At 46.5% G+C, this 13,896-nt stretch overlaps 4 protein-coding genes across 4 annotated transcripts; 2 read left to right on the top strand and 2 right to left on the bottom strand.

Annotated features, from left to right (window-relative positions):
• Positions 1 to 1,590: 1,590 nt before the first annotated feature.
• Positions 1,591 to 2,823, top strand: LOC136533284 (F-box/kelch-repeat protein SKIP20-like). The gene has a single exon (XM_066525844.1). It carries the CDS (start codon positions 1,591 to 1,593, stop codon positions 2,821 to 2,823), a length of 1,233 nt encoding a protein of 410 aa, XP_066381941.1.
• A 1,376-nt stretch (positions 2,824 to 4,199) lies between these two features.
• On the bottom strand, positions 4,200 to 7,920 carry LOC136533287 (glutathione S-transferase Z1-like). The gene is made up of 9 exons (XM_066525847.1): positions 7,737 to 7,920; positions 7,571 to 7,627; positions 7,391 to 7,476; positions 7,242 to 7,313; positions 6,004 to 6,057; positions 5,534 to 5,609; positions 5,299 to 5,366; positions 4,622 to 4,681; positions 4,200 to 4,530 (listed from the first exon to the last, which is right to left on the bottom strand). Exons 1-9 carry the CDS (start codon positions 7,831 to 7,833, stop codon positions 4,426 to 4,428), a joined length of 675 nt encoding a protein of 224 aa, XP_066381944.1. The 5' UTR covers positions 7,834 to 7,920; the 3' UTR covers positions 4,200 to 4,425.
• A 298-nt stretch (positions 7,921 to 8,218) lies between these two features.
• LOC136533286 (PHD finger protein ALFIN-LIKE 7) lies at positions 8,219 to 11,957 on the top strand. The gene is made up of 5 exons (XM_066525846.1): positions 8,219 to 8,447; positions 8,544 to 8,576; positions 9,767 to 9,995; positions 11,181 to 11,301; positions 11,430 to 11,957. The coding sequence occupies exons 1-5, from the start codon at positions 8,333 to 8,335 to the stop codon at positions 11,700 to 11,702; spliced, it is 771 nt and encodes a 256-aa protein (XP_066381943.1). The 5' UTR covers positions 8,219 to 8,332; the 3' UTR covers positions 11,703 to 11,957.
• Positions 11,958 to 12,664: 707 nt separating this feature from the next.
• On the bottom strand, positions 12,665 to 13,318 carry LOC136533285 (pentatricopeptide repeat-containing protein At1g09900-like). Its single transcript, XM_066525845.1, has one exon. The coding sequence runs from the start codon at positions 13,316 to 13,318 to the stop codon at positions 12,665 to 12,667; it is 654 nt and encodes a 217-aa protein (XP_066381942.1).
• Between the last annotated feature and the right edge of the window lie 578 nt (positions 13,319 to 13,896).

The following is a 13,896-nucleotide window of genomic DNA, read 5'->3' as shown; positions in this document are numbered from 1 at the left end:
GTGAACTTAATAGAAAAACACTTAACATTAACAATGATAGAAGAAGTATGTCATGTTTAAATACTAACAATCATTTCCTTGGCCTCTAACCACAAAACAAATTGCATAACCCCTAAGAAAATGTTGGTTTTCTTTGGCAATCAAAAATACCAGCAAAGAAAATGTTAATTTTCCTTGGCGGTTAAGAAAAACACACAAGGAAATGGTATTTTTCCTCGGAGTTCTATATTAACATTCAAGGAAATGATTATTTTCCTTAGCGTTAACAATAATATTCAAGAAAATAGTTATTTTACTTAGTGATTTCCAAATAACACTAAAAAATGCACATTTCTTTGGCGGTGCAATGGAGGTTTTCTGCAACCACCAAGAAAATGATATATCCCTTGACAGCTAGACTTCGGCGCTCAAGAAAAATTAGGGCGTCCAAGCATTTCCATTTTTCTAGTAGTGTGTCAAGGAGGTGCTCCTTTGGTTCCATAATTCTTGACGTTTCAGCAAGGTTGAGGTCTAACTTCTAGAATTTTGGTCATCAGTGACTTTAGAACATTTGATTTCAAGACAAAAAAAAAAGTTTTAAAAGTACTTTAATGAAAAATTATACTTACTGACTTTTTCACACGTTATTGTAGAAAATCATGGTAAAAGGCTAAAAGCTATGTTCTGGAGACGGCGCATTTGTACAAGAATTAGGGAACCGGAGGAGTATTAACACTTGGTACAAACTTTTGCACTCTTTTTCTCTCATCCGTGTCCTTTTTTTTTTGCGACTTCTCTCATCCGTGTCCTAAGAGCATCTCCTAAGTCATATCCCTCTCCTCCGGTGACATTGCCACAGTGAGACCTTCCCTCGTAAATTCATGTACTGTTAGCCCATTTAGACCCCACAAAGATTCTGCTAGGAAAGAAAGGACGTCATAAAATGTTAATTATTGGATAATGCAAAAAATGGCACTCAAAACCCTTCACCGGTCATCATCTTCACCATTTAATTTATATGCTTCATCATCCTCTATTCACCCAAGTCCATTCTGAAAATATCGTCAATCAATTTGAGTAAAAGTCTCATCAATCAGGTGTGATCATAAACGCAAATTTGTGAATCAAACAAGAATATCTCACTCCACTATTATTTTCCCTCTCTTTTTGAAAAAAAAAATTGTGTTTATATACTATAAAAAATATGCTACTTTTACTAAGACATACTCCATCCGTGCCTTATTAATTGTCGTTCTCGCTTCTCAAAAATAACTTTGACTAAATTTATATAAAAAATATTAATATTTATGTTATGCAATTAAATGTTATTAGATAGATCGTTGAATCTATTCTTTTAATAAATTTATTTAGAGATACAAATATTGTTAATATTTCTTACGAATCTACTAACATGTAAATCAACAGCAACAAATATTTAGGGACAAAGTACGTATCGCCAAGCACTCATCGAATCCTAAACCAAATTTGTCCTCACTCTCACCCTCCCTCTACTTAAAACCCGCCAAACCCCTTTCACAGACATCACACATCACAAAACAAGAAGCCGTGCACACACACAGCACAGCACTGAGCACTGCACTGCGGTTCTCCATGGGCGCCGTCAAGCAAGAGGTTGAGGATGTGTACGCAGCCACCGCGGTAGCACGCTACTGCTACGGCTCCAAGGAAAGCAATCAAGAACGTGCCATGGCGATGGAAGCAGAGGAAGACGGAGGTGGGCTGGAAGGTGAGCTCATCCCGGGGTTGCCCGACGACGTGGCCATGGAGTGCCTGGCGCGGGTGCCGAGCCGGTCGCACCGGCGCATGCGCAGCGTGTGCCGCGGATGGCGCGGCACCGTCGGGTCAGCGGAGTTCCGGCGGCGTCGGAGGGCCGCCGGGGCGTCGGAGGACATCGTGTTCCTCGTCCAGACCGCGCCCGCGCGCGGCGACGGGAAGGGATCGACGCCAGAATGCGCGCTGGCGGCGGCGAACCTCACCACCGGCGAGTGGCGGCGCGTGGAAGGGCACGCTGACGCCTGGGGACCCGTCCCGCTCTTCGCGCAGTGCGCGGCCGCCGGCGACAGGCGGCATGTCGCCATCGTGGGGGGCTGGGACCCGGACACGTTCCGCCCGACCAGCGACGTCCGGTTGCTGGACGTCCCCGCCGGCACGTGGCGGCGCGGCCCGGAGATGCCGGACACCCGGAGCTTCTTTGGATGCGCTGGCGGCGGCGGCAACGTCTACATCGCCGGCGGCCACGACGAGTGCAAGAACGCGCTCCGCTCCGCCTTCGCGTACAGCGTCGCGGCCGACGACGCCTGGCGCGCGCTCCCGGACATGTCCGAGGAGCGCGACGAGCCGCAGCTCGTGGTCGTGGCGACCCCGGGCCGCGTCCTCCTCGCTGCCAGCGGCTACCTGACCGAGGCCCAGGGCGCGTTCAGGAACACCGCCGAGCGCTACCACGCCGGAGGCGACGCGTGGACCAGCGGCGAGGGCGACGTGATCCCCGGCGGCGATACGGCCGGGAAGATGTGCCTGGCGTCGGTGCGCGGGACGGTGTGGGCCGTCGGGGCCGGGAAGGACGGCGTGCGGGAGTGGGACGGCGACGCGCGCGCGTGGAGGGACGTGGCCGACGGGCCGCCGGGCATGAAGGCATGCGTGAAGGCGGTTGGCGTCGGCAACGGCGGGGCCGTGTTCGTGTTCGGCACAGTGGCCGACGCGGCGGCGGACGGCGTCAAGTACTCCGCGTGGGTGATGGAAGCGAGCGGCGGTGCATGGAAGGGAGTGCCCGTGCCGTCAGAGTTCGGCGGGTTCGTTTACTCAGCCGCGGCCGTGTCTATTTAGGTGTTTAGAGCTTATAGTATTTTATAAGGCTGACTCCAACAAGCTATGCATATGGCTACCCAAACTCATTTTGGATCCTGCACAGTCAAAACCAGCCCTCCAACAGAATATGCAAAGGAGAACCCATTTTGGGTAGGAAGGAGAGAGGGAACCCACATATGCATCGTCTTTCTATCACGACCCAATCCCTGCGCCTTTGACATGGTGGGCCCGTCTTGACGGCTGCGGAGGAGAAGGAGGCCTCGCGCATGACCTACCTGACGGACAGGTCATCGAGGATGGAGAGGACGAGATGCTCGAGCTCGACCTTGACGCCGAGCAGCGGCTGTTGTGCGGCCACGGCGGGGAACCGCCGGCGCTTGGCGGGTCTGCGAAGGCGGGGAGCGGGGAGGCCGGCGAGGACGCACGTGGCCGTCCGCCGCAGCCGGCGAGGACGGCAAGGGCGGCTCCCCGCGACGGCGCATCCAGGCGGGACCGCGGCCACCGCGGCTGGCGAGGATGGCGAGGGCAGTGCGTGGCCAGGCGGGACCGCGGCTAGCGAGGACGGCTCCCCGCGACAGCGCATCTAGGCGGGACCGCGGCCGGTGAGGACGGCGAGGGCGGTGCGGGGCCGGCGAGGACGGCGCGGTCGTCCGCCGCGGCCAGCGAGGACGATGGCGGTGGCGGGAGCGGGAGCCGGGAGGCCAGCGAGGACGGTGAGGTCAGGGATTTGGGGCCTCTGTTGGAGAACGACAGTTTTAGCTATGGTACCCTTTTACTGTTGATGACCTATACTAAGAATAGGTCTCCTATTTGGGTTTTATCTGTTGAAGACAGTCACGGGCGCTTTTTGCAAGTGGCGCTTAATTACACTTGTCATTGAGCGAAGCTAAGTCTTGTTTTCTAATAATTCGAGTGTCAGTTCACTGTCTGAATGTTGGTCTTCAATAAAGAGACCTAAATCCAAAATGGGTAGCAAGAAATCTAAAATCAGCCTTCAACAGAGTACCTATACGGAAGACCTATTTTGATTTGTCTGAGAGGCACAACCCAAATATGAGTATCCTCTTTCCTGGAAACTCATTTGCAGAAAGGATTTTCTTTTGGGTCTCGTTGTTGGAGAAGATGCCGAATAGGTATTGAACCTTTTGCCTGTAGCGCTATCCAAAGGACGAATATGTCTTGTATTTTAGGCGTGGTTGTTAGAGATAGCCTTAGGATTCAATTTCCTGACAGTGCACCTCTTTCCATTTTTTACTCGAGAATTGCTATTTCAGCATAGCTTGTTCGCTGTGGCTTTAAGCCACTGCGGTTGCAGGCTTTTAGACGAAGTGCATGCCCTGAAATCACAAAAGCCACATGAGGACGACCAGACCGAGGACGATGCTTCATGCCAATAGTCTCCGAAATCACAAAAATATTTGACTTTGCAGTTTTCATGCGTATCAATGTATTAGGTAGATAGAGGTTTCAAATTTACAAGAGTTTGCCGACGCGGCCCTGCGAAAATATTTGGCTTTGCAGATGAAATTCTGTACTTATTATTCTTACAGAAGTAACCGGAGCAACTCCAAATCTATATATCCAGAGGAACAATACGACGGATCAAACAGGGTGCAGTTCCTAGGAAGAGGAAGGGGCGTCTGGTTGCCTGCCAGGGAGCGCTGCTACAAATGCAGGGTGTGCCATGTACTCCGAGTGAAGCCTAGCAAGCGTGGGGTAATTTGACTGCGGCAAAGAAGCACGTTTCATTAGCAGTTCTTTGATAAAAGAATCAAAACAATGATTTACATTTGTATAACAAGAGGAAAGGCGGTACCATGTCAATTTTAGTGCGTTCAATGGCTACATAGATCTGGGGTGCAAGGAATACATCTGCCTGCATGTGAAGAAGAAATGAAAAGACAATTGAATCAATTGGTAGCGGGTCTATTGGCAATAAACCCAGTATTTGCAAACAAACCTATATAACAGACTGAGGGCAAGTTGACAAATAGCGGGTTTATTAGCACAAAAGAACACATTCTGGTTTTAATTCTGCATAAAAACCACGAATATATATCATAAGGCATTGCTGTTCTACTAGGAATTTTATAGTTTCTGAGACTACTACTGTACAAAATGCGCATAATGGGTTCCTAAAAAACTTACCCTTATGTTCAATTTGAGTTAATAGCCCATAATCACATACCCTCTCCTTTAGAATGAGCATGAAATAAACAATGTCATCTTAAACTTTCAGAAAACCAAAAAAAAATTACTTGTCTTGACAATAGAGCAAAACTGCTGATGCTGCTTCATTTTTTTTTTCAATTCCGTTTTTCCCCCCTCTTCACACACACACACATCACCAGTGAGTGCCCCCAAAAAACGCTAGGTTAAATCAATATGATACCATTTCACTCCAGAACAGCTACAAAGACAAAGTCACTACCATGGGAAAAGAACCCATTCTAAAAAAAGGTGACAACTGGAGTATCTTGGGAGCAAACGTACCAGTAGGACTTCATCTCCTGTTGCATACTTCCCAGCACATCCTTTTAGTTGTATTAGGTTCTCAATAGCTATCATTATGGAAAGCGAGCACATTACAGAATAGCAAACTGAGAACTATGAGTGAACTTCTATAATGATGTAATACAACAGAACTACAAGGCGAGCAATATTTTTTTAAAGCAAATTTGGTTGATGAAAGTAATGCAGTAAAGGACGGTTATGTCCGTGATACAACCTGTGAAACCTCTCTCGATTTGTTGTTGAGTCCACAAGACACCCTCCCCAGCACCAACCTTTTGGTCAATGAACCTCTGCAAATAGATAAGCAATGGATCAAATAATGTCCCCATACAGTAACTTTACATTTGATATCCCTCTATTTGATTGTGCACTTTCCCCTATGATATTCATCAGTGATTGAGCTGAAACTTTTGAAAATATTGGCTGTGTGCGGCTGCAGAGGCCGGTATTGTCCTCTTTTCTTAAAAAAGTAGCTTTTGTTCTTTAAACAAACTGTACAGTATATTTTACAAACAAGTTGTCTCAACACGGAATCAATCTGCAGCAAAGAAATTGTATAATTGCACAATACAGGCGGGGAACTGGGAATCCTATATCACTATAAAACTCGACTAAGGTGCACAAATCAATCTATTTCTACACGAAGAAGCACATATGCCAAGAAATAAGGTACGGCATACTTACCAACACTGTGAGGTTATGGAGGGGTTGAATACCAGAAGCTACAATGCTTGCAATCTGCCATAGAAAGATAGAAAAGTTCGGTGATAAAGAAAACAAAACAAAACAAAAGAAACCACACATCACATGTTACTCCAGACTCTGGTTAGACCTTGGGACCTTGCTAAACTATATGGGTTTGTGCTACATGCTAGTGATGCAATGGATGGTAATTTGCAATTCACTATAATGGTAATGGACCGTCTTCAACAGAAGGAAATGAGTGGTATATGAAAATGCCTGTTTCAAAGTGGCATGGCTGTTGATGCTGAGCTGTGGAAATAAATAACAGGAACACTGTTAGTTCTGAACGCGTATAATACCACACACTGGAATTTCATTGTGTCCTGTGCTGTAGCAGCCTGTGTGCTGCCTGACAACAACATTGCCATGCGGAAAACCTGAAGGAGTTGCACACACATGCATGGACTCCAATAATTCCAGCCGCAATTGTTCTACTTGTGCTTTATCTCTAGCATTTGTACTCTTTATCCCTTAGCTGGTTAGATTCCTGTTGAGTCCTTATCCACTTCGTACATGTGCAGCACAGTCCATAATGAAATTCAAGTGCATGATATCATACACATTCGGAACTAACAATGGCATGTTCTGCATTTCCACACGCTCAGCATCAGCAGTCATGTCACTTCGAAATAGGCATCTTCGTTTACCACTCATTTCCTTTTGGGCAAGATTGTCTGAACCATTACAGTGGGTTGGAAACTACCATCCATTACATCACTAGCATGTGAACGAACCCCACATGTAGGCTCATGATGAACCATATTTACTGATTTATCCATATTTGCAGTTGAATTAAGCTACTGAATTATTCCCCTTTTGTCCCCTTTCTTGTGCTACTTATTTATTAGTGGCTTTGCCACCCAAGAATAGTCTGCCTATGGAAGGGTGCAGTATTTCATAAGTCTGGATTGGAGTATAAAAGAAGCAAAGTCCTTCAGGAAGGCATGAAACACCTCAAAAAAAGCAACTCTTAAACAAATTGCATAGTTACAATATAGCTCTACAATATAACATGCCACTTTATTATGTTTGTTTGCATAGTACCAAATTATTATTTTATCCCCACAGTAACAATGTTCTGTCCTGAATTTCCACTAGCTAGTTTGAGCAGTCATGTCACCTTCAACAATATGTGGTCGCAATCATGAAAAAAAAGGGGTTGCAGAACCTATCATTACCTGGTGATTCAAAGCCTTGTTTTGAAGGTCGTGAGGTAGAAGAGGAGGCTCTGGGTACTTGTCCTCCAAATACTGCATAGCCACAAAGGAACAAGTGAGTCAAGCGATAACCAATACTGAGACAATAAACGCAAAATCTCGATACTTGCCAATACTATCGCGTAAGAGTCACCGATTACAAAATCGCCATCAACCAACGCAGGGACGAACTTCATAGGATTAAGCTTGACGAATTCTGCTTCTCATAAAGATCAACCTATTAGCGACTTTCCAAACAAGACCCTACATAAGCATAACCTTATTGCAACCAGCCTTGAGACTACACACACCTGGATCAGACTGCTCGCCCTTGAGAAGGTTCACCACCTTGTACTCGTAATCCACACCTGCAGAAAGAAACAGCACGCACATCGAATCAACCCAACCGAATGCCCCCCAATCCGTCTAAAAGACGATGGTCCGAGTACGATTAAGCGGTGGCCGAGCAGCACGCACCTTTGAGATTGAGAGCGATGCGGGCGCGGTGGGAGCATGAGCTGCGCCAGTACGAGTACAGACTCAGTCGCCCCGCCGTCGCCTCCGCCTCCGCCATTTGCAGATTGCGCTGACAAACTGACGATTGCCTAGCTGCTTCGCTGAACCGTAGTCCGAGAGCGAGAGCGACGGAAGAAGAGGAACCGGCGAAGCGAAGTGGAACACGGAAGGCAACTCAAATGGGCTCGTTTGCAGCAGATGCGGCCCATGATTTGGTGAGAAAAAACCCGGCCCAATCACGTCACGTCCGTCAAGCCAATCAGCCAGGTGGGCCCATGCCTTCTGTAGTGCGCCAAAAGCCGAGCCCAGTTCACGGGCCCACTATCCTTTTTTTCCTTGAAAGCGAAGCGGAAAATGTTTTGGACGACGAGCACCTCGTGGTTTTCCGCTTTTCCCAAATTGCCCCTCTGAAATCCTCCTATTCTCGCAGGCCCCCTACACGCCGACGCCGCGGTATTGCGCTCCTCGCCTTCTCTAATCCTCTTCTGCTCCCTCCATCCACCACCACTGCTACCCTCGCTTCCCCAAACCCTAGCCAAGGGACGCGGTGGCCGGCGATGGACAGCGAAGGAGGAGGCGCTGCGGCGGTGCACCACCACACGCGCTCACCCGAGGACGTCTTCCGCGATTTCCGCGCGCGCCGCGCCGGCATCGTCAAGGCGCTCACCACGGGTCAGCTAGCCTCACGCATTTCCAGCCTCCTCCCCTTTGTCCTCTTGGTTTGTGGATGATTCTCTGACGCTGTAGCTGGTTCCGTGGTGCGCGCAGATGTGGAGAAGTTCTATCAGCAGTGCGATCCAGGTGACGCGCCCGACTTGGTTCCTCCCCCTCTTTTTTCCCTTCCGTCTGTGCTGCTCGTATCTTCGTGCTAAGCTTCGCCTTTCACTATATGCCGATCCGGCGTTCGCTTATGGAGCTCGATCCGGTTGCCGTTTAGGGTTTCGTCGGATTCTTAAGGACGATTAGTTGGTCTGATTAGTCCTTTACTTTTGTCAGATATGTAAGTTTCAGTGTGACTGCCACGCATGTTTTGTAATTTGATTTCGCTCTCCAGTCTGTTTAGATCATCAATTCAAGGCCTTAAGCTAAAGAAACTTGCAATAGATGAGCACATCGATTAAAGGAAGTGCTTGGTAAATGTCATAGGTTAGGTAATTTAAAGTCCTTGGAATATGCTCCAGCTGCGGTCGTTTGCATTTCAGGTGACATGCATAATGCTTGTGTTGAACGTAAAAAACCATGTACGTTACATAATAAAGGTGATTGACCAATTTGCATTTCCGTTTACATGCATAATGCTTGGGTTGTACGTAACAAACCACGTACGTTACATAATAAAGGGGATTGACCAATCACAGTACAGTATCACTTGACGGGACACGTGATCATTTGGCTCAGGTTGGTGTATGTCGGTATTTGCTGAAAGTTGTAGCCTCAGTGGAGATGAGTTGTACTCATTGGTTACCATGGACCTATTCATTTAAACCCTCAGATAGATGTCGTTTTGAGCTACAAATCTGTTACTGCCGCTGTGAGGATTGAAATCTGGTTAAAAACTATAAAAGCTAACTAAATTGATCTAGTGCCTTTGACTTGATATATCATGTAACCTGGTTTTTCCAGGTTGCCCTCCTGTGTATGAAAAAGGAATGAGAAGTAACGTATGTTAGTAGAAGGAATTACAAATTGTAGAAAGAAGTGAGAAGTGGAGACAAGATAAAAGTCAGATGCAGACATCAATGGGTGACCGGCCTAATATTGCTCAATGTCCACAAATAATGCTGACTGCACATTCATGGAAAACAGTTATGAGTAAAGTGACTTCTAATCATCATTGCAGCATCCGTTACTTGATTAACATTTTTTAATAGTATTCTTGCTCTGCTGTCTACTGATGTTTAGTAATATGCCATAACTGGTGACATGAACACATCAGATTCCATCTCCTTTGTTTTGTCCTGTTGACATAATGCTAGTCCTTCTTGTGCCAGAGAAAGAGAACTTGTGCCTTTATGGTTTGCCAAATGAGACTTGGGAGGTCACTCTTCCAGCTGAGGAAGTACCTCCTGAGCTTCCCGAACCAGCACTGGGGATAAACTTTGCCCGTGATGGAATGATCGAAAAAGACTGGTTGTCTCTAGTTGCAGTTCATAGTGATGCATGGCTCCTGTCTGTTGCATTCTACTTTGGAGCTCGCTTTGGATTTGATAAAGATGCCAGGTTTGTGTTTTGTTTTCATTGTGAAGGTTTAATTCCTTTTTTTTTTGGTTTTATTCACCCCTTTAGTGTAAATATGTTTCCCTTTCATACTTCTAATTGTAATATGAAACTCAGATGTCTTTGGTCACAGATTTACTTTGATAATTTATTTCATATTTTTTTGGAAAAATATTTTTCTTGACATGAACTAGGGGGAAATGTATATTGTTCTTGTGCCTTGCTATGGGGGTGGTACAAGAGGAGATTCTAGTACTCTGGTTGGTGGGTGCTAGCTGGGGAGATGCATATGTTGCTTCCATAAGTTGTGGATGCATCAGTTACTGTCGCGGAAATGCATATGTTGCTTCCACGGGTTGGGGAGATGCATATGTGGGAGTGGTTCAGGAGGCATATGTTGCTTCCACAGGTTGTGGAGGCATCAGTTACTGTCGCGGAAACTGGAGATTGGAGAGGGATTGATGGGCTTTGTGGGGAAGAGTGTTGTGGTGGTGCATTAGGAAAATGATGTAGGGAATGAGAGTTCAGAGCTAGGGAGGAGTATTTAAGGCTGTGCTCAGTGGAAGGCTGCCTGCCATTATGCCACAGTTGTGGGGTGTCCCATTTTTAGGTGAGGAGATGGGGTTCCCTTAATTAGGTGATCTCCATTTATTTTCCATTTATTATATCTGTAGTTATCTATCTTCCATTCTTTTGCTCATGACGCCCCTACTTCTCTCTTATTGGAAAATTTATCTGATTTTTAAAAAAAGATGTAGCCAGTTATTATGCATCTGTGTGGAGATATTTACCAAATATGTAATACTTATTTACTTTATCAAAAAAAATCTTTATTAGATTAAATGATAGTGGTGTTATATCTTAACTTGTTAAGGTTTCAAATTGAATTTGTGCTTCTAAATAGAGTTGCTTACTGATCTTGCAGTTGTTTGGGTAGGATCCACGAATTCTAGTGTAAAGATGTATCAAATGTTCCAGCTTTTATCTGTTCTGTAGCCACAAAAAAAACTATTACCTCTGTTCCAAATTATAGGTCGGTTTGGCTTTTCTATGTATATCTAGGTGCATAGCAAGCAAAAACTATGTACCTAGAAAGACCAAAACAACCTATAATTTGGGGCACAGGGAGTAGTTATTGGAGAACAAGATAATTGAGTTGATAATTCATTGGTGGCATTTGGATTTCAGGAGAAGGCTCTTCACCATGATTAATAACCTGCCCACTGTTTATGAAGTTGTGAGGGGGGTTGCTAAGAAGCAATCAAAAGCCCCCAATGGCAGCAGCAAAAGCAGCAAATCTAACTCTAAAGTAAGTACATATCCTTTGTGTGTCTGTGTGGCTCAAAAGTAAGTACATGTGCTACATCCCATATGCATTACATCTTGCTAATGCTGTTGATGCAACCCTTGGCTCGTTTGTCCTGCCATTTCTTGCAGCCATCAAAACAGACCAATTCTAACAGTAAGCCTGTGAAGCCAGCTCACCCAAAAGAAGAAGAGGACAGCGGCCGTGAGGACGCAGAGGAGGAGGACCAGGCGTACCTGTGTGGGTCCTGTGGGGAGAGCTATGCGAACGGGGAGTTCTGGATCTGCTGCGATGTCTGCGAGAAGTGGTTCCATGGAAAGTGTGTCCGCATCACCCCTGCGAAGGCAGAGCACATCAAGCAGTACAAGTGTCCCAGCTGCAGCACCAAGCGGAGCCGGGAATGACGGCGCCCTGGGACAGGGACTTGCTCCCAGTTAACGGAAGCATTTAGAATCATTAGGAGCAGTGAAGCGGTGTCATTAGAACTGCTTCACCTGTTTAGCAGACCGGTGCGTGTGCCGGCTGTTGTATTTCTCTCGTCGTGTGTTGTAAACTGGTAAGGGACATGGTAGCTAGTGGTGATGTGTTAGCAGGCTGACTGCTGTCATCGTAGTGTCGGATTAACTGCTGGAGTTTGGAAACTCATGTTCAGTAATTAAGTGCTGTGATAATTTCCTGCTGTTTATCACCTGATCTGAGAATGTTCTTGTGGCGAACTTGCGGAGCTAGTGAGCAGGCATTGACCATGAGCTTCACTACTGAGACCATCCTCACCGGGGTCACTTAAACGTTCCTCCAGGAGGCATAGCACTTCAGTACTAGTGTGGGCAAGCTCAAACAATTTATTTCATATCGCTGCTCAGGCAAGGCGAAATGTACCACTTGCTACTTTGTCAGTAACCAAGTAGGAAGTGCTGCTCTATATCACCAGTCTTTCACCTGTACAGCATCACCACATACCACCAAAACTCTATATCTGAACGTTCCTGCAGCAAAAGGTTTTCTGGCGCCTCAACACTTCCGCTAGACCCAACCACCCAGATGAGGCAAAAGGAAGATTGGAACAGAACCACTTGAAAGAAGAAAAAAAGGGTGAAACACTGTGTTACAACTACAAGTATTACGGCTGAATCAGGACGGAACTCGAACATCTGTTGTAAGGGAGAATTGAATGGTGGTACTGTGAAAAGTGAAAGATGGATAACAACTTGGTGCATGAAAATTTTAACCTAAGCTATACAAGGCATGCACAATCCGTCCCCTCGTGACTTGAAAGGATCCAAATCAAGCATTTCAGCGCTTTGTACAACAGTGAGCGAACCCACTATTCAACTTAATCACAGCACGGTTAACATGCATGTTCAGTCTATGAATAGTGGCTTTCTTCCTCAATCAAGCTCTTATCTAGAACGCCTAGAGAACACAGGTTGACTAGAAGTTGTTTTGCCTCATCCAAAAGACACTCATAAGCAAGAGCCTCAAGGAGTATAATGTAGGTTGATTCATCAGGCATGCAGCCACTGGAGACCATATGAGCAAAGCAATCAATGGCGAGATCTGCTCTCCAATTTTGACAAAAACCAAGAAGAATATCATTATAGAATGTAGTGTCAGGTGATAAGCCCATATCTTGCACTCTGCAGAGCATTCTCATTGCCCAGTCAGTTCCATCTTCTCTACAGATACCATATGCTAAAGATTTGTATGTAGTCGTATCTGGGCAAAGGCCGTTAGAGACCATCACACGCAACAAATCAAGAGCTTCCTCCATTTTCCTGGCCTTGGTAATATTGGAAATTACTGTATTATAAGTAATCAAATCTGGAGTACCATTTGTCATGCCACTCAGTAGCTCAAGGGCTACCTGAGTCTTTCCAGCCTTCAGAAGTGCATCAACTACTATGTTATAGGTAGATGAGTTTGGAATGCAACCATTCTCAGCCATTATCTTCAGAGTTTCAATTGCTTGCAGAAGTAATCCTTTCTGGCATAAAGAAGTGATTACTGTATTGAATGTCATTTCGTCAGGGGGACAATTACTGTGCATCATATTAACCATGAGCTGCTCAGCATCCTCCCACCGGTCAACACTACACAAACCCTTCAATAAAGTGTTGAAGGTAACTATATCAGGCTTGCACCCATAGGACTGCCGATTGTTAGATTGATCTCTAATCCTAACTGGACCCAACGGCCCAGTTAGGCCTTTGATTCGCGCCCTGATCGGGGGCGCCCAGCCCACCATGGCTGGAGGGCTCCTGTCACACTGCGCTATAAAAAGAAGTCGGGGCCGGCGGCTCTTAACACGAGGTTCGCCTGAGCCAAGCTCCCCATCGAAATCCCTAAACCCTAATCCGATCAAGAGGGGCGCAGCTAGTGACGGAAAGCCACCTGCCGCGCCACCTCTGCATCTACACCGAAGGGCTACCACCACGCCGGACTTCACTGCGCCGCCACCGGTCTTCACTGTCGGTCGCCACTGCTCATCACCGTACTCTTTCCCGACCGTCGCTGCCTAGCGCAGACACCGACTCCATGGCGGAGACGAGCGGATCCTCCTCTGTGGTGTCAGGTTCGACACGTTCCTCTACTTCTCTC

Source organism: Miscanthus floridulus, unplaced genomic scaffold (assembly GCF_019320115.1).
Source record: "Miscanthus floridulus cultivar M001 unplaced genomic scaffold, ASM1932011v1 fs_837_2_3, whole genome shotgun sequence".
NCBI classification, from domain to species: Eukaryota; Viridiplantae; Streptophyta; class Magnoliopsida; order Poales; family Poaceae; genus Miscanthus; species Miscanthus floridulus.
This window is presented reverse-complemented; position numbering and strand designations above follow the sequence as displayed.

Excerpts from the sequence above, each read along its gene's own strand:
- LOC136533287 (XM_066525847.1), bottom strand. The coding sequence starts at position 7,833 with ATGGCGGAGGCGGAGGCGACGGCGGGGCGACTGAGTCTGTACTCGTAC. Across the intron at positions 6,058-7,241 it reads ACAAGGCTTTGAATCACCAG|ATTGCAAGCATTGTAGCTTC; the intron begins GTAATGATAGGT and ends TTTCTATGGCAG. Across the intron at positions 4,531-4,621 it reads AACGCACTAAAATTGACATG|TCAAATTACCCCACGCTTGC; the intron begins GTACCGCCTTTC and ends TCTTTGCCGCAG.
- LOC136533284 (XM_066525844.1), top strand. The coding sequence starts at position 1,591 with ATGGGCGCCGTCAAGCAAGAGGTTGAGGATGTGTACGCAGCCACCGCG.
- LOC136533286 (XM_066525846.1), top strand. The coding sequence starts at position 8,333 with ATGGACAGCGAAGGAGGAGGCGCTGCGGCGGTGCACCACCACACGCGC. Across the intron at positions 8,577-9,766 it reads CTATCAGCAGTGCGATCCAG|AGAAAGAGAACTTGTGCCTT; the intron begins GTGACGCGCCCG and ends TTCTTGTGCCAG. Across the intron at positions 11,302-11,429 it reads GCAGCAAATCTAACTCTAAA|CCATCAAAACAGACCAATTC; the intron begins GTAAGTACATAT and ends CATTTCTTGCAG.
- LOC136533285 (XM_066525845.1), bottom strand. The coding sequence starts at position 13,318 with ATGACATTCAATACAGTAATCACTTCTTTATGCCAGAAAGGATTACTT.